This window comes from Pygocentrus nattereri, chromosome 14, assembly GCF_015220715.1.
Source record: "Pygocentrus nattereri isolate fPygNat1 chromosome 14, fPygNat1.pri, whole genome shotgun sequence".
NCBI classification, from domain to species: Eukaryota; Metazoa; Chordata; class Actinopteri; order Characiformes; family Serrasalmidae; genus Pygocentrus; species Pygocentrus nattereri.
Window position 1 is genome coordinate 3,574,825 of NC_051224.1, and position 19,415 is coordinate 3,594,239.

A 19,415-nucleotide genomic window follows, 5' to 3' on the forward strand; every position below is an offset into this window, starting at 1 on the left:
TTTATTTTAAATGTTGATTAGTTGGGCATACTGGGCAATATAGACTCACATCTCTCAGTGGATAATAGCCATCTAGTATTCAGCCAAACTGGAATATAAATAGTATTTTATATTTAAAAATGTGGGATAACAGTATTATTTATCATTTTTCAGGTGCTGTGCTTAAGTTTGTGAGTAGAAAAGTAAATATCGATTGATAAATATATATTCAGATCTGTATAAGTCGTATTCTTAGACTGACAGGTGGAGTTTTAAAAGGGGGAGGATTGTACTGGGACCGCCGGGGTGTCAGGGGGCTTTTGTGCCTAAGATTTTCACTCAGCTTCACACCTGTGTAAATGTGATGTGCCAGTAAATGTGATTTGATTTGTGCCAAATTAACAAGTTAACAAGCCAGCCAACATGGGACTCCCCCAAATACCAAAGAGTATGTTGCATGCTGGACACTACCAGCATCAAAACACTACCTCTTCAGTAAGTTCCAGAGACTTGTAGAATCAACATCGAGACACATTGACACTTTGACCTCACTATGACACCTGTGTTGGTTTTGTCATTATTCTGTACATTCATTGCTGCATGTTAACAAGGACTTAGAGGGAGAGAAGTTCAGATAGAGAGTCTGTCTAAATGAGCAGCTGCGCAATGCACCTGTCTGCTCCCTATGGAGGAGAAGAAGGAGGGAACCCTCAGAGGAGTGTGGCGTATGGAGGTGTGAGAGGGAGAAATTAGAGGCAATCACAGAGGCGGATTATGGAGAGGAATCATCAGAGGACGAAGTGGATGCGGTTGAGAGTGAGAGCCGAGTACTGAGTTGAATCTGTACAGACAGAAGCTGTGATCAGGACTTGCCTTCCTGGGCTTGCTGTCTTCATATGAGCCAAGATGAGAGGAGGATTCTAATCTAAACAGATGGTTCCCAGGCATACAGAAGAAGCAGCCTACGTAATGATCTGCTGACGAGCAGGCAGTGTAGAAGAAGAGTGATGGAGGGAGGAAGGAGCTGTGAGCCTGTTAAAAATTTTTTTACAGGTATTCGGTGTCATCGTTTTACAGCCCAATTTAAAGAAATGAGCTCATAAAAATGACAAATACATCATTCTTCCAGCTCACGACAAAGGCCAATGAGATATGTTCTTCATTAAATCTGCACACCAATGTATTCTATCATTTCGCTAATGTAGGCTGGGCCTGCACTCTTAAAAATAGTGTTCCTGAATGGTTTTTGGCTTGGATGTGTGAATCTAGAAAAAGACTACAATTGAATATAAAGAACCCTCAGATTGTGTTGAGGTTCTTTAAGCCAATGATGCTCAACCACAGACCTCAGAGCCCACTAGATTATCCACAGCTTTAGTGGTTGGTTGGTGTAGTGGTTAACACCTCTGCCTTCTACGCTGTAGACTGGGGTTCAATCCCCCACCTAGGCAAGCACCCTACACTATACCAATAAGAGTCCTTGGGCAAGACTCCTAACACCGCCTTTGCAAGTCGCTGTGTGAAATGTGAAGGTAAGTGGCAATGCATGAGGATAAAGAAAGAAGGGAACCTTTGGGTGATCCTGAGGACGAGTTTGAGAATCACTGTTTTTAACATTGTAGAACTGTGTACAGTTATTTTTCCCTTTTCCCCAAGAAACGTTCAAGCCCATTTAGTAAGCGTTTGTTATTGATTTCTTTATTTAATCTTTATGATTAAATGTAACTGAAATGTGACTTATGTTCCGATTCATGTTCTTGTTCAGAAGGGTGAACTGTGACAAACAAAAATGAACATCTGGTCAGCTCAGGTCACGTTCTTTACCCCTCGAATACGTGCAACATCATCTCATTATGAAGCCAGAACAGCAGGTTAAATGGTAGAAGTAGACACTTTTTTTGTGTCTGCCTTATAACTCGTCTTTCACAGTCACTCGTCTCATTTTCAAAAGGATCGTTTGAAAGGTTCTTTAAGGAACCAAAAGGGATTTTTTACTGCATTGCTCCAAAGAATCCTTCCTTTTTAATGCCACTTTTATGTAATGATCATACAATTTCAAAGTCTTGTCTGAAAAGTACCGTCTCAGGCTTTGTTTTCAGTTTCAGTTTTTTCTGTCTAAAAATAACGCCTGTAGAGGATGAGCCAAATCATGCTTACCTTCATAAAACGTTTGAGCGAAATGTCAAATAGAAGCTTACATTTCTCAAGGCATGTTTAGGCTTTTATTTTCAGGGGGCCTGACGTTTCACCAGCTCAATAAAACGATCACATCTAAAGCTCTTTTTCTTTGATACCTTACTCTGACCCAGCAGTTCGGGGAAAGAAAATCAGCTTTTAACTCAGATAAAAGAGAGATGGAGAATGGGACCAGATCAGGGCCCTGTGAAGCCTTTACTCAGAAAAAGATGGTTCTTTTAGTTCCAGCTAGTTGCATCTTATCTTTTCTCTAGTCGATGGGGCACCTGTTTTAAGATCCCCATAGAACAGAAAGGCCACACGCAAGCAGAGGTATTTACAGGCCTCATATCTGTGACTAATAACTACAATTGCAGCTATAATTTAAGGTGAATTTTTGTAAGTCAGAAGCACTTTAAAGTCATCGAGATGTGGAATGCTCTTGTGCTACTCCGTAATCTGAATGCTTTAACTGGAATGACTTAAGTGACCCTACATGGGGCGAAATACGTAGAACCACAGTTCTAACCATCTAGAAGCTGTCCATGGTGCTAACTACGTAAGACTGTCCATAACTACATAGGAGCTGTCCATGTTGTGAACTACATAGAAGCTGCCAATAACAGCAGAGAAGCTTTCCATGGTGCTAACTACAAAGAGGCTATCCAGAACCACAAAGGTGCCAACTATATAGCAGCTGTCCATGGTGCTGACTGCTTAGAGGCTGTCCATGGTGCCAACTACATAGAGGCTGTCTATGGTGCCAACTATATAGCAGCTTTCCATGGTGCTGGCTGCTTAGAGGCTGTCCATGGTGCCAAATACATAGAGGCAGTCTATGGTGCTAACTATAAAGCAGCTGTCCATGGTGCTGACTGCTTAGAGGCTGTCCTTGGTGCTAACTGTAAAGCAGCTGTCCATGGTGCTGACTCCATAGAGTTTGTCCAGAACTACATGGGAGGTGTCCATGGTGCTAAGAACATCAGTGCAATCAGTATTACTTGTTTGCTGACATGCATATCAGTGGTTTGATCTCACTATGAGTGCCAGTCTAACTGAGATATGACTGAGATATAGAGGCCTATTTGACACTATGACTCTGTGTTTGTGTAGAAAAGTCGGGGTCACAGTGTTTCTTAATGATTGCAATCCAGCTGCATCTAGAGTGCAGCATCTAATCACCTCACCTAGTGGGTTTAAAGGAAGCTAATACATCTGTATATCATACAAAGATAGCCACAATATCAGCTAATGAAAGCTACAGTATCTGCAGACTCACCCCTGCAGCTCTTTGACGGAGACTGAAATCTTGAGGTTATGTCCCAGCACATGAAGGGCTGTAAGAATATCAGCCCACTGCACCATCTCTCCCAGCGGCCCTCCTTTCAACACTTTAGGACTGAACACATCCCCAGACTCCTCTGTCAGGAAGCCCACATGCACCAAGACCTGAGAAAGAGAAAGGGAGAAAAGAAATGAAGAGAGAGCACCTTCACAAAATGAGCATAATGATAATAGGGTGTAGCACATTATTTGAAAATGATGCTGGTTTTTCAAAATGATGACATGTCACATTTCTATTCCACGTCTGAATGGCCATTCCAGCCAGTTGTATTTCAGAGGAGCTTACTGGTGATGGCCAAGAGCCTCACACACCACAGAACACGAATTTGGCATTCACTTTCGCGCCGATTACTCGACTTTGCTTTCTCAGATATCCTCTGAATGGGTGTCATTCAGCATTGGTTAGCTGGAATCTAGACTTTGCTGTGTGGTATGTTTGGCCATTATTAACTTTCCCATAACACTGCAGTCCCAAACCCAGCAGAACAGGCTTGACACTGGTTTACTCTTACTCCAACACCAGTCACTCCATTTTTGCTCTCTCAGACATGAGGTGTCATCCATGCTTGTGTTAGCAGAGCAGCAGGTAGTCAATGAAGCCTGCCCTGTAGTGTGTGGCACAGTTTGGGTGCATCCATCTGTCTCTCCGTCACCTATCAGAATGGAATTGGCAAAATCCTGCTAGTTGTGTCCAGCTTTGCTTGCAAAAGACATCAGATGGTCTGAACCTCTGTAGACTGGAGAGTCTGAGGTTGCCATTCTTCTATTGAGCTGAGTGGGCTCGCTATCTGTGGTAGTAATAAAGAACTGCTGTATGAGTCGACAATCAATGCACTCTGACGCTCCTCCACGGGAAATAAAGGAATGAAAGTGAAGAGAGACACTTTATGATCAGATCAACATATATAGTGAACCACAGGGCATGGTTTGAGTGGACTCATGGGTTTGTGTCAGCAGTCTGTCCTCCTCTCATTACCCTTTTATCACCACACTCACTCGTTCCTCTCTGTTGGGGTGAAACTGTGGCCCAGAGGGCTCTGTAGTGGACAGCAGCCATTACTGTCCAGCTCTAAAGCAGTGCCTGCCAATGTGTGTGCATGCCTCAGTGGTTTTGGAGGAAAGCGTTATGTTTGAACAGGCTGATTCAGAATCGGGCTTTACTGAACAGACTCTGATGGAAAAGCCACATTGCTACAAAAGGCCACGAGGCCACAGAAAGCCAGTGTAGCAGCTGAACAAGTTTCTGAGCATTTTATTTTGTTAGCTTGATTATTTTGATAAAATGTTGTAAACCTTTTGTTGCTGTCAGAACAAAGCCTTGTGTCTCCTTTTCGTCCTGTGTTTATACAGAACTGGAAAACGCCACTGCCGTTTGCACTGCGGCAAGATTTTCTAACAAAAATGGTCTTAAATGACTTTATAATGAATCAAATCTTTCTGCACAAACAGCCCCTTTCGAATTCCGTATTTCTGTTACATCACAGAAAAGAAGCTATTTACATACATTCTGTGCTTCTGTGGGTTTATAGGCGGGTTGAACAGCAGATATTGGATTATTTTTATATACTGACTCGTGTGGACCCTGTGTTTTCCCAATATCTGATGTCTCAAGTGCATATAAATGTACTCAGTGACTTTATTTACATCTCAACAGAGCTGGGAGATATGGCAAAAAATATGATTTTATGATGCACGATGTGTCATAATATTCTGACATCTAATTAGTTGGAAGTGACAAAGTACTGCCACATTTAAAATGATTAAAAAACTATAAATACAGCTTTATTAAACCATAACATCCTCTAAATCCAGTAGAACTGGACTAATTACACTTTCTTCTTAACCAAACATGCAGCTGGTCAGTGGTCTAGGAGAACTGACCATATGCATGATATACACAAAAAAGCATTTTGTGACATACTGTTATGTAAGTTATAATAACTGAACATTGTCATGATGTCCAGCCCTTGAAGAATTTTTTTTTTTTTTACCCGATTTTCTCGCCAATTTAGACGTCTCCAATTCCACCCACTACTTAGGACTCCCCCAATCACACGATGCTACCAGTATTAGGAGGGTGAAGGCAGCACAGGCTTCCTCTGAGACCGGTGAAACCAGCCACCGCTTCTTTACGAACTGCCGCGACGTCACAGGACAGCCGAACGCACTCTGAGGAGACGCTGACCGCCAGATCTGCTACATCAGCTGACAGACGCCTGCACTGACTAGTATCGTGCTGAGTGATGGGGGGAGACAGGGAGCCATCCTACCCACCCAGAGAGAGCGAGGCCAACTGTGCTCTCTTGGACTCCCAGCTACAGACGGCTGCAGCATCACCAGGGATCGAGCTCACGATCTCCTGATGGTACGGCCAACGCTTAGATGGTTGTACCATTCGGAAGCCCCCTTGAAGAAATTGTTATATTTCCCCTTTAAAGGAATACGCCGGAGTTTTTGCCCATCTGATTTCTATCTGCATCTATAAGTTCAAAGTCTGAGTTTAGAGGGTTAACTGGAGGAGTGTGAAGGAACACAAGCAGCGCACAGGCAGTACTGTCAGGTCAGGAAGCCGAATAGGTGTAAATCCATACTTCTCCCTGGAGGTGGGACTGTTTGATCTCTGTTCTGATTGCATGTGGATGATGTGTGCAGGGTGTGCAGATACTGACTGAGTGCGAATGGAAGGCGTGTGAATGAGACACATCGCGGTTGCACCGTGTGCTCGGCTACATCTAAGTCTATCACAGCAACCCGGAGGGATAAAGCCCTGCTGCCTTCAAGAGGGAGAATTCAATTTAAGGCAAAAAACACAGACTCTGAAAAAAGTGCCTATGAGGAAAAGAGAACGCAAAAAGAGAAATACGAGACGCAGACAGAAGAAAGCAAGAAGGGAGGGCCTTTAAATACGTAAGGCGACAGCACTGCGAGAAGATGAATGTTTTGTCTGCAGCACAACGCTGTGGCTGCATTCTGAGCGAGTCCTTGGTTGAAAGCAGACTGTGAGAGAGAAATTTTATTTAGTTTAATGAGCTGTAAACCTGCAGAGCTTTCCTCAGACACACAGCGTAGTGCGGGGAGCGTGAGGAGCAGTCAGAGCCAGACGACTTTCGGCTTCTGACGCTGGACACCCAGCACTGAAGGATTGACACTCTAAGTCATTATTAATCTTATGGTCGTATGCAAAAGTTTGGGCACTCTTGGTAAAATGACATGTTGTGTAGTTGATTTTCTAAGTGATAGTAAATGAACACATCCTCTACAGAGAACACACTTCTGCACATCTTAACACAAACTACTGGTTATTCACTGAATTTAATATATTGAGAAAATGTAAAACGTGGTGGTTGGACAGTGTAGTGGGTAACACCTCTGCCTTCTACACTGTAGACTGGGGTTCAATCCCCACCTGGGCAAACACCCTACACTATACCAGTAAGAGTCCTTGGGCAAGACTCCTAACACCGCCTTGGCCTACCTGTGTAAAAATTATCAAATTGTAAGTCGCTCTGGATAAGAGCGTCAGCCAAATGCTGTAAATGTGGTCTGTTCAAATGTTACTATCAGTTAATAGTTAAAAACAATAAAAAAGTTTGTTGGTGGGTAAGCACCCTACACTATATACTACACAATAAGAATCCTTGGGCAAGACTCCTAACACCACCTTTGCCTACCTGTGTAAAACGATCACATTGTAAGTCGCTCTGGATAAGAGCGTCAGCCAAAATGCTGTAAATGTAATTGTGATTATTTAAGCCAGATCAATTGTCTTAGTCTAAGACCCCCTCTGTGGATGGTAAATGCCACTGCACCTCTCAGCCACTTGTCATTACTTTCCCTTTATGAACAAGGACCTTGTCTCACCTGAACCATATCCGCTTTGCCGACTGTCTCAGACGCTATGGCTGACCTGCACCTGCAAGGGATATAGCCTGTTCTACGACATCAAGTCGTAACACGTTGACGTGGGTGTGGTATGACTGTGATGCAATGACTGACTGGCACTTTTCATTTTAGTTTTAAACGAGTGCCGCTTTTTAAAATATGCTACAAATAGATCTTAGAAACTGACATTATTAAAACTTAAAAAGTAAAGATTTTTCTGTGTCCCCTTTAGTGCCCCCTGAGCAATGTGTGTTTATTTGATGTTTTGTAATGAGCACCTTTAGGGGGCAGCAGTGAGTAATGTGTGTTTATTTGATGTTTTGTAATGAGCACCTTTAGGGGGCGGCAGTGAGCAATGTATGTTTATTTGGTGTTTTGTAATGAGCACCTTTAGAGGACGACAGTCACTAATGTGTGTTTATTTGATGTTTTATGATGAGCACCTTTAGAGGGCAGCAGTGAGTAATGTGTGTTTATTTGATGTTTTGTAAGGAGCACCTTTAGGGGGCGGCAGTGAGTAATGTTTGTTTATTTGATGTTTTATGATGAGCACCTTTAGGGGGCGGCAGTGAGTAATGTGTGTTTATTTGATGTTTGTTATTAGAACTTTTAGGGGACGACAGTCAGTAATGTGTGCTTATTTGATGTTTTGTAAGGAGCACCTTTAGGGGGCGGCAGTGAGTAATGTGTGTTTATTTGATGTTTTGTAATGAGCACCTTTAGGGGGCGGCAGTGAGTATTTGTTTATTTGAGCTCAGCCTGTGTCTCTCATCAGCTGGGAGCTATTAAGTATGAGAAACTAGGAAGCATGTTAGCTCTTTAGCCAGTTGGGCCACTTCAAATGAACAGTTTCATACCATGAACAAAATAAATAAAATTAAACAAACTTGATCTAACAAAGGTGAAAAATTCTAGATTTTTATTTTGTTTGTATGCATCATAAAAACTATTTTGGAAGGTAAACATGTGAATAATAGGGTTGGGATTCTTGCCCAAGGACACTTATTGCCAGGTGGGAAACCAAACATAGTGCACATTTTTGTTTATTTGCCAAGTTAAACATATCGGAGAAAATAAAACAAAAGAATTGTATAATGTGCCGTAACATGCACAGGCATGTTTTTTTCATATATGTTAAGTTCAGCAAATAAACAGTAACTGTGCATGAAAGTGTGCGAGGGTTTGTTCTCTGTAGGGGATGTGTGAACTTACACTGATGTGCCAATAGTACAGCAATAATGTTGGTTATGAAGAGGCGTCACTTCATGGAATGGTTTGGGAAGGCCCACCCCTGTCTAAGTTGTGAGGTGTTATCTTGTAAGTGAGGTTGAACATTGGCTAGAATGCTCATGGCAAGGTGATGTGAATTATGGGAATTCAAATGAGGCAAGGTAGTAAGGATACCAGGAGGATGGGACATCCCATTTCTAAAGTTGTTGGAACATTTAATATTACTTAAGTGATACTTTTTTAATCCCTCAAACGGGGAAATTCCACCTCCGGCATTTAACCCATCCATGAAGTGAAACACCACATACACACACACTAGGGGGCAGTGAGCACACTTGCCCAGAGCGGTGGGCAGCCCTAACCACGGTGCCCAGGGAGCAATTGGGGGTTAGGTGTCTTGCTCAAGGACACATCAGTCATAGACTGTCGGTGCTGGGGATTGAACCAGCGCAACCTTCCGTCACGGGGCCAATTCCCTAACCTCCATCCCACGACTGACCCCCAAATACCTACCATTTGGAGCTATACCTAATAGCTCCACCTTGCTGGTGTACAGACTGTAGCCCACTGGTCACTGTGCAGTTTATACCCTCTCACCTTTCATCAGTGATCAGTTTCTGACCACAGGGGCAATCTTAGCTGCATCTACACCTGTCTTCATCTCATGCATTCCCTAAGCAATTCCCAAGAGAAAAGCCACACTGATCCAGAGGTTTGAAGAAACAAACAAGTGTTTAATCAAGTGAATGAACAGTGGTGAGAATGTAGCTGGACCTGATTGGAATAAGATGACCAATAGAAGCATACACAGCTGCTCTCGTCTGGATACCTTTGTGTGAGGGAAACCCAACCTAGCACTGACACTGACACTGACAAGACTCCTGCCAGCTGAGGAGCCAGATCAGCGTGAGCATAAGGACTGGGGTGGAGATTAGATACAGGTTGTAAACTAGATACAGGTGACAACGATGAGCAAGAGGAGCCTTGATGGACTACAGCCAGGATGAGGATTCAATAACAAGTGCATGGTTCGCATTTCCCATTACACATGACACATATCAGATAGCTCTGTAGCTCTTCAGCACCTGTAAGAGGGAACAGAGCATCCAGCTCGTTTCCAGTCATAAAGGATGTGTGAGAGTATCTTAGCTCACCCTCTTCTGCTGCCTCTGACGGCTGCGCAGACGCTCGTCTAGTCTGCGAGCTGCTACGGCCCACTGCACGGCCAGCCTGCGCATTCTCCTTCTCATGAAGCTCAGAGACTCCTTCCCTGAACCCACTTGCTCCAGCAGTGGACCCAAGTCCGAACGGACCACTGCCTAAAGAGAGACAGAAAGGCAGAGTAGATTGAAACGTGTTTTGTAGATGTTTTAATAGTTTAAGGGAATAACAAGGTTATTAAGTGTAATTTGGCTTGTTTGGCTGTTTTAAAACCCTCTGCCGCAGTGGTTTTCAAACCAGGCTTCAGGGCCCAGAGATGGCCCACAATCTTTCTCAATCCATCACCAATTTGAGAACATCTTCTCTACAGCTCTGCTCATCATTCTGGACAAATCTAAAATGTGTTACAGCTTAATACAACTTATTAGAAACCTGTGAAGTCTTCAACACCATTTATACATCTCCATCAAAACTGGTTGTACTGGCATATTTTGTTTGTAGACAATCCACCGTTTATGGATCCATAATTGCATCACTGAATTTTACACTTATGATCTGAAAACAGGGTCAAATCTTAGACGTACTGAGTCAGGGAGAATCCGAGTTTACATGGTTTAACTCTTTACTACAGTGTTGCCACGTGCAGCGATGCCTTTTTTAGCTCTACTGCAGTATAAACGTGTTCTTTTCCACTGCAAGTTTGAAGGATTTCTGAATAACATGATAAACTTTTATCTGATCAGATGAAATTGGATCCTGTTGCAGTCTGTACTTCTTTTCTTTCACACACATCATATGGTGAGGCCTCTGGAGCTTCTCAAAGCGTGTGCATAGTTCAATATTCATACACAAAAAAAACAGAAAATCATAAATAAAACCAGTTTACATTTTAAAGGGTTTATATAAAAAAAAAAGAAATATAATTTTCTAATTTGGCAACAACATGTAACAATGGAACTGCATAGAAGCATAGAAAATGAATAAAAAACACACTTCCACTGGACACACTGGACACTTATTTTCACATTGTTATATTTTAAAATTATTTAAACATTTTTATATTATTTTAAAATATTTTTAAATCAATAAATTATTATCATAAGGCTTTTCTGTATTTTTATACATTTATGTCTACTTTGCCAGGGTTAAGAATGTGAAAAGACACTTGAGTTAGGATTAGATTTTGGGTTGACGTTAAGATTATGGTCAGTATTAGGGCCAGGGTTAGGGTTAGGTTTTTGGGTTGATGTTAAGATTATGGTCAGTATTAGGGCCAGGGTTAGGGTTAGGTTTTTGGGTTGAGGTTACGGTTAGGATTAGGGCCAGGGTTAGGGTTAGGTTTTGGGTTGACGTTAAGATTATGGTCAGTATTAGGGCCAGGGTTAGGGTTAGGTTTTGGGTTGAGTTTACGGTTAGGATTAGGACCAGGGTTAGGGTTAGGTTTTTGTCTTGAGGTTAAGATTATGGTCAGTATTAGGGCCAGGGTTAGGGTTAGGTTTTGGGTTGATGTTAAGATTATGGTCAGTATTAGGGCCAGGGTTAGGGTCAGGTTTTTGGGTTGATGTTAAGATTATGGTCAGTATTAGGGCCAGGGTTAGGGTTAGGTTTTTGGGTTGAGGTTACGGTTAGGATTAGGGCCAGGGTTAGGGTTAGGTTTTGGGTTGACGTTAAGATTATGGTCAGTATTAGGGCCAGGGTTAGGGTTAGGTTTTGGGTTGAGTTTACGGTTAGGATTAGGACCAGGGTTAGGGTTAGGTTTTTGTCTTGAGGTTAAGATTATGGTCAGTATTAGGGCCAGGGTTAGGGTTAGGTTTTGGGTTGAGTTTACGGTTAGGATTAGGACCAGGGTTAGGGTTAGGTTTTTGTCTTGAGGTTAAGATTATGGTCAGTATTAGGGCCAGGGTTAGGGTTAGGTTTTGGGTTGATGTTAAGATTATGGTCAGTATTAGGGCCAGGGTTAGGGTCAGGTTTTTGGGTTGATGTTAAGATTATGGTCAGTATTAGGGCCAGGGTTAGGGTTAGGTTTTTGGGTTGAGGTTACGGTTAGGATTAGGGCCAGGGTTAGGGTTAGGTTTTGGGTTGACGTTAAGATTATGGTCAGTATTAGGGCCAGGGTTAGGGTTAGGTTTTGGGTTGAGTTTACGGTTAGGATTAGGACCAGGGTTAGGGTTAGGTTTTTGTCTTGAGGTTAAGATTATGGTCAGTATTAGGGCCAGGGTTAGGGTTAGGTTTTGGGTTGAGTTTACGGTTAGGATTAGGACCAGGGTTAGGGTTAGGTTTTTGTCTTGAGGTTAAGATTATGGTCAGTATTAGGGCCAGGGTTAGGGTTAGGTTTTGGGTTGAGGTTACGGTTAGGATTAGGGCCAGGGTTTGGATTAGGTTTTGGGTTGAGGTTACGGTTAGGATTAGGGCCAGGGTTTGGATTAGGTTTTGGGTAAGGTTGAGTAAGGTTAGGCTTTGTGTAATGGAAGTAACATATTAACAATACATCGACTTAATGTAAGTAATGTATCAACAGAACATCTGCAAGATATTTACTTCAGTTTTTAGTCCAAATTCAGTTACAAAAACGTTTGTATCAGTCAGGCTGGAATAAGATAATAAGACCTGGATCCTTGAAAATATGCTGTAATAACAAGGTTCTGTTTTTTCCACTGACAAGAGGATGCACTGGGTGTCGATTATACATCTTGTAAATAAGTGAGGCATTTTGTCATATGAGGCTGAGTGCTGAGAGTACTCTAACTGCAGTGAATTGCGTGAGTGCGAGGTGTGTGTGTGTGTGTGTGTGTGTGTGAGAGTGTGCAGGGCCAGTGGGTTCAGAAGTCCCAGGCACTGCAGCTGCAAACAGTTTCTGCCTGTGAGACTACTCCTCTAACAGTCTAACAGCCGCTTGGCCTACTTTCCCTCAACCGCACACAACACGCTCTCTACAACACGTCCTGTATAACTGACGCTTATCCCTGAGACAATAGAATAACCTGCTGCACAGAGAAGTGGAAAACGAATCCCTTTCCGGGCCGTAATTCGTGAAGAGAACGAAGATGCGTTCATCATTTTTTATGACCTCATCTCTTTAAATTGACCAGTAAAAAAAATGACAGTGAATATCCATAAATCCCTTTGAGAGCAGCTTTAATGAGTGAGAGACTTTCTTATGAACTCAGTCCCTCTCTTTCTCTCTCTCACTACTATGTGAAATGGGATTAGTCATTTGCACACTAATCCTCATTAATAAACCCCCTAAACATAGCAGGTAACTTGTGTTGAAGTGTTACATCTGAAAATTGTAATCAGCACTTTGTATTTACAGTAGTGCTCCATATTCATGTGCGGCTGGTCATGTAAATTCAGATCTCTCCTAAAGGCCATACATCCATGGAAATCCTACATAAATTCAAGCCCTTTTATTACCATCCAGTCGCTGAAGCAGAACAGGTTATGACTTGAATTGTGGGACCACAGGTTGAGGGCAAAAGTCTATGTGGGATGTTATGTTCCTTGCCACGTTTGGACACGTCTGGTCAAAAGGCACATTTTGTTAATCTTCTAAGTGATAATAAGTGAACACGTCCTCTAATAAATCTAAATAAATCTATGAACAAATGTACTTTGGAATGGAAAAAGCTGCCCAGCTCTGACCATCTTACACTGCTTTATCATGCTTTCAAGCTGTCAGAGTTAAATGATCTAAAGGAATTTCTTTCTATGCCTTCTTTGCTGCTGCCTACAGACCTTCCATAGTCCATCCATCAGAGTCTAATATCCGACTTTTTCCTCCTACATTTTGAGAAATCTGTCGTTCCTTTTGGTTTCTGTGTGTATAAAAACGTAACATGCCAAACGAAAGAAGCGCAAAGCCAGAGCACCAATCAGGGCCCAGCGGTCACTTTGTTTAGAGCTGGTTTTGACCTGTTGGTCATACCGACCCAGTGCAGCACGCGGTTCAACGTCAGCGCAGCAGCGTAAAACTTTGGGAGAGTCTGTTCAACATAAATGATGAACTAACCTAACTTTGTGTAAATAGAGCTCAATATAGAAATATGTCCACATATGCAGTCGAGACTGACGCGGCTTTTTTCTGAATTTCTACAAACACCATTTCATTTTATAGTAAATGAGTTTGGGCTGGTTTATGTTTATGAACAGACGCCTACAGATCAACATAGTAAAGGAGCTCATCTGTGATCCTGAGTTTAAAGCCAGTTTTTATTCAACTTAAACTTGGAACTAAGTTGTAAATAAATCTGAAACTGAAACTTTGCTTGTGTGTAAAAAGTGATTTCAGAGCCACTCGGTTCTCCCTGATGGAAACTGTTTACCTTCAGTGTTTTGTGCTTCTGATCATTTTAATAGACGTCAGCGTCACTAATTAATGACGTTCTATTAAAAGACTGGTTTACCAAGAGAGACGCTGGAGGACTTTCACCTGAAATGAGTTCATGAAGCCAGTCTGGTTATAAAAATGATAACAGGACATCAGAGCCAGAATTACTCTTTTAGTACTTTTACTTTATACTTAAGTACATTTGAAGGGAAATACTTTAGTACTTTTACTCAAGTTGGAGGTCTAAAGGGAGGAACTTCTACTTTTACTGGAGTAATATTTTACCTTGGGTGTCTACTTTAACTCAAGTACATGATTTGTGGACTTCGTCCACCTCTGGTATTTTCCTTCTCCACACATTTCCCAATATTAACCCCCACGCTTAATCAAAACATGATGTTTGAACGGTTCCCATTTTTTCATTAAAACACACACTTTCTCAGTACATCCAGACAAAAGTGATTCTTCGACCACTATGTCGCAACGTAGTTCTGTACATCACTAATGAGCTTGACCTTATCGCAGTCAAACATACTAATATATGCTAAAAGGAGGACATGCCAGGCACTGACGTGAGTTGAGAGAGGCGGCATGAAGCCTGAGCCCCAGGGGCCGACAAGCCACGCTGCCCATGCAAAACCAATGTCAGCTGTCTCTCTTGATGGGCAGCACGAGCACCTGAGTCGAGCGGGAGAACCCCGCTGTTGCCTGAACTGTGGCAACCCACAAAGGTCAGTCGTGAGCTATGGTCTATCGGCCTCGCTGCTAGAAGTGAAAAGTCAATTATGGGACTCATGCTGCTTCCAGTGGCTCTCCTTGCCCCTTGCAGCTCAGGCTCTGGCCTCATGCTGCCTCTTACTGATGCCTGGCACTGTTCTAGTAGCAGGAAGCACTCTACTGCATAGCTAAGCACGCAACAGTTGCACCACAGCACAGATTCATTCCAGCTCACAGAGAATAAAGACTCAATATATATAATAGTGACGTTCTGGATGTTGGTGTGTTTGTTTAACCATTTCCAAGCCTCTCCTCAAGGAAGCCCAGTATTATATGTAGTTAAGAAGCAGCTCCTTGTGTAATGCTGGGGAGCGAGGAGGTGGACGCATGTGCTGAGATAAGCGACTTTTATTGTGGGCAAATCCAGGGTCGTGGTCAAGACGGTCCAGGTTCAAATAACCAACACGCACAGAATGCAGGTCAGACATGATAAACGCAGAAACACCGAACCAACATACAAACAGTACAAAGACCAGCGAAAACAAAGGGCAAGCACGGGGCTTATAAAACACAGGGATAACGAGGGGCAGGCGGAAAACAGGTGGCGACAAGCAGGGGCGGAGTCACAAAACAAGGGACTGGACTAGGATCAAAACAGAAAAAGCACATGGACTAAACCAGAACAAACGCACATGGACCGGACTGGGCGTGGCCAATTGTGACACCTGGTTTGACCAATCAGTGCTCAGTAAATTGAGCTCATGATGTAATTGATGATATTAACGAGTCTCTGTGGCGGCTGTGAAGGTGTCCAGGAAAAATCTGGACCCAAGAAATTCTCGTTACTTTTTGTTGTTTTTCTGTTTATTTGAATTATGAATACGACTTTATTCTAATGTATATTGTGATAAACTCCCTGCTGAGGGAAACTGTTTAAAATTTGCTTAGACGCCTGAAACTTTCACACAGCGCTGTGTGTGTTAATGTGTGTGGAGCAGAGGTGTCAAATTCAGGTCCAGAAAGTAAAAGTCCTTCCCAGGATTTTGTTCCAACAGGCTGGCTTCTCTAGTTAGATCACACCACCAGCAGAGCTGTCCAGCCTGTTGGAACGAAATCCTGGGAAGGATTTTTACTTTCTGAACCTGGATTTGACACCTCTGCCGTGGAGCTGTTAGCATAAGGTACTTTCGTTTAGTTTAGTTAAAAGGCTAAACCAGCAGCATTTCAGGCTCACTGATGCTTCACTGAGGCACGTTTAGAGGAGAAAGACTCAAAAACAATCTTTCAGATGATGAATGTAACATAGGAACATAGATTTTTTTTGGTGTGTGTTTTGATGTAAGACTCCAGGTGCACTTTAATTTGGTCGCTGTGCTTCATATGACATCACACAACTTTTCTCTACTTTAAACAACTTCCTTACTGGAGCAGTGGGGCCACTGTTTTCTCACTAAACCCCTTTAACAAATCTTGGGCCGCCAGCGGGCCCAAAGTTTTATTACACACTTATATAATCTACGAATAGCTCCATTAGTTTGCTTTGAAGTCCCTGTAGCTCCTGAATAATATGCCTTTGTATGAGTAATTAACTTTTTCTCACTCAGTAAAAGGAATATTATCATTTGAATTTGATGATATTGGTGAACATTGGGGACATTTTTGCATTTTTTTTTATCCTTTGACGTTGAAACAAACAGAAAAGCTGGGCTTGTTGATGCAGAATGCAAATTGAATTTATTTTGTTAAATATTAAATCAAATGTGTAATTATAGAGGAGCATCTGAGCAGCCAGTGTACTTTCAAATCTCTTCTCCTATAACATGTGAAACATAAATCAATAAACCAACATCTCTGAACCATATCCAGCCAAACACATCCACAGGCTTTGTTAGTCTCTCACCTGTTTCTTTGGTGTACTGCTGACTGTGGGTTGGCTGCTGTGGTTCCTCCAGCCCGGCGGGGGGCAGAACCACTCCACCTCACTTAAATAGATGAGGAAGGAGCAGTCAGATCCATCTACTCCATAGAAAGCGTAGCAGGGGTCTGACGTCCACCTGGCCCTCATCCACTAGCAGAGAAGAGTTAGACTTCAGGTCAAGATCAGAATTCTGTGAATACTACAGACCTTTCCAGATTTCTGTTCTGTTGCCAATGATGAATCAGAAGTATCATTAACCGGTTGACAAAGCTACTCAGATGTTAGGAAACTAAAAACGGAGTACAAAGGGCCGAGCTAACCAGAGCCTGTAAATATGTCTTTACTTTTGTTCATATTTTCTGCTCTTTCTTTGAGTTTATGAAGCATTGTAATTGGGGACTGGCAATCATGTCTGTCAGTAAAGCACCGTTTAATTAAAACTATTGGAGAGTAAAATTTAAATATGTAAATTTAAATTTTCAATTACAGCGCTGAGCAAAAACATTATGACCACTCAATGATGAAGCAAATAATGCTGATTATCCCATAACAGTGTTGCATGTCAAGGTCTGGGATATATTAGATGGTAAGTGAACAGTCGGTTCTCATGGTTGTCGTGTTGGATGCAGGAGAAATGGGCAAGCGTGAAGACCTGAGCAATTTTGACAAGAGCCAAGTCTTTTGGGCCAGATGACTGGGTCGCGGCATTTCTGAAACAGCAAGGCTTTCGGGGGTGATCCCAGGCAGCAGTGGTGGTCCAAGGAGGGACAAATCAAGATTTGCCCAAGACCCATAGATGTGCAAGGACAGGAACAGCTATCTAATCTAATCCGAAACAACTGGCTACTGTGGCACACATCAGAAATTTTTGTGATGGTTGCAGGTGGAACCTTTATCAACACAAAGTGCACTGCATCCTGCTGCACATGGGTCTGAGGACTGGTCGGAGTGCCCGTGCTAACCCATGGTACACCTGGGGAAGTGACGGTACCAGGATGCAGGGGAGGGGGAGGGTATGATGGCTGGGAAGGCCTTTCATGAGGACGTCAATTTGATACGTTTCACCTACCAAAGCATTGTTGTGGACCAGGTACACCCTTTCACAGCAATGGTGTTCCCTGATGTCGGTGGCCTCTCTCAGCAGGATAAAGCATCCTACCACACTGTACACATTGTTCAGGAATGATTTGAGGAATATGACAAGGTGTTGTTTAAGGTGTTGACCTGGCCCCCAAATGACCAACATCTCAATTTGAGCGAGCATCTGTGGGATAAGCTGAAATGAAGTGATCCATGGTGGCTCCTCCTCATAACTTACAGCACTGAAAGGATCTGCTGCTAATACTTGGTGCCAGATACCACAGAGTAACTTCTGAGGTTTTGCAGAGTCCGTGCCTCAGCGGGTCAGACCTGTTTTGGCTGCATGCAGAGCACCAACGGCATATTAGTCAGGTGGACATAATGTTTTGGTTCACTGGTGAATTTTCAGATCTCTAAAATTTGGTTTTGTATCAGCCATAAAATGTTTATACCTGTCTGGCCCTATATAGAGGCTTTTTCTGTGAGCCATCAGAATGTCCTTGTTTACACAGCCTTAGTGTTGTCCACATTAGCAGTGTTGGATGAAGCTGATCAAGATGGAAAGATTTAAAAGAAACTCTCGCCAGTCCTTTCGTTATTTAGCGACAGTGCTGCTAGGAAAATACTAGAAGGAATGTGAACACATTGGACAGCAGTGACAGAAATCTGTAAGAGTGTGGAGTTGGACATGACAACTCACATCAACTTTACTGGCGCAGTCTGGGTACCCAGGATCCTTTGGGACTTCGCACTGGCCCGCCATTCCATCTCTCCCTGCAGATATGACAAGCAGAGTGTGACAGCGCACCTTCAGGAGAGAACAGTCCTAGTGTGGAAGGCCAAAAGGCTCAAAAGCTCTGGCAGCTTTAATGAGGCTGCGGGTGGACGAGTTTATCCTCGCTTGTCTACCCAATTCTTTTTACTTGGTTTGGGGAAAAAAGCACATTCTTGCCCTTTTGGTGGCACCACTCTGTGGCGATATCTGTGGTCTTAGTTGAAATGCACCTCCGATGGCTGACGTTTCCCTGCTGTGCAATAAGGCTGTGGGGGTAATGCAGGAAATTGTCAGCATCCCCTTGCCTTGATTAATAAAATCCTCTGCTCTGTGAAGCATTGGGCCCCGCTTAGCTTAATTAAAGGAGTGAAAGAGAGAGAGAAAGCGAGAGAGAGAGAGAGAGAGAGAGAGGCTGTTCTTTATTCAAGAGGGTGCCCAGCTTCGGTGTGTGTGATCACACAAAAGGATTATAGGTCGTTTCTGTGCGATTATAGTAATGGTGGCGACAGTGGTTATACTTAAAGACAATGTTCCAATGGAGTGCAGAAGAACTTCAATCTGAAAGTCTATGTACAGGTAGATAAGCAGATCTTTGCAGTCTGATGGTTAATCAGATGGCTAATCCTGGCAAACTACACCTCCGCAAATGACTTTTTAAAAAACCTGTCAGAGAAATGAAATGCAAATCTGTGGTGCAGTTCAGTGAATCCCATCAACAAGAAGTGTCAATATTGAAAACAAAAATCACTGATTAAATCTGTTCAAAGGAACTATGGGCTATGCATCCGCAAATTTGAACAGAGGCAATGCCAGATTGAAACCACAGA

The 19,415-nt window shown here is 42.8% G+C and overlaps 1 protein-coding gene across 3 annotated transcripts in view; it reads right to left on the bottom strand.

Annotated features, from left to right (window-relative positions):
* The window catches only part of LOC108435872 (alpha-1,6-mannosylglycoprotein 6-beta-N-acetylglucosaminyltransferase B-like), a 174,286-nt gene that overhangs the window by 79,424 nt on the left and 75,447 nt on the right, over positions 1-19,415 (bottom strand). For all 3 annotated transcript variants that reach the window (XM_037544478.1, XM_037544479.1, XM_017711995.2), the window contains exons 5-8: positions 18,514-18,587; positions 16,716-16,883; positions 9,765-9,929; positions 3,434-3,603 (exon numbers count right to left, since the gene is read on the bottom strand). In XM_037544478.1, the coding sequence (XP_037400375.1) occupies positions 3,434-3,603; positions 9,765-9,929; positions 16,716-16,883; positions 18,514-18,587 (577 nt within the window). The remainder of the gene's footprint in view (positions 1-3,433; positions 3,604-9,764; positions 9,930-16,715; positions 16,884-18,513; positions 18,588-19,415) is intronic.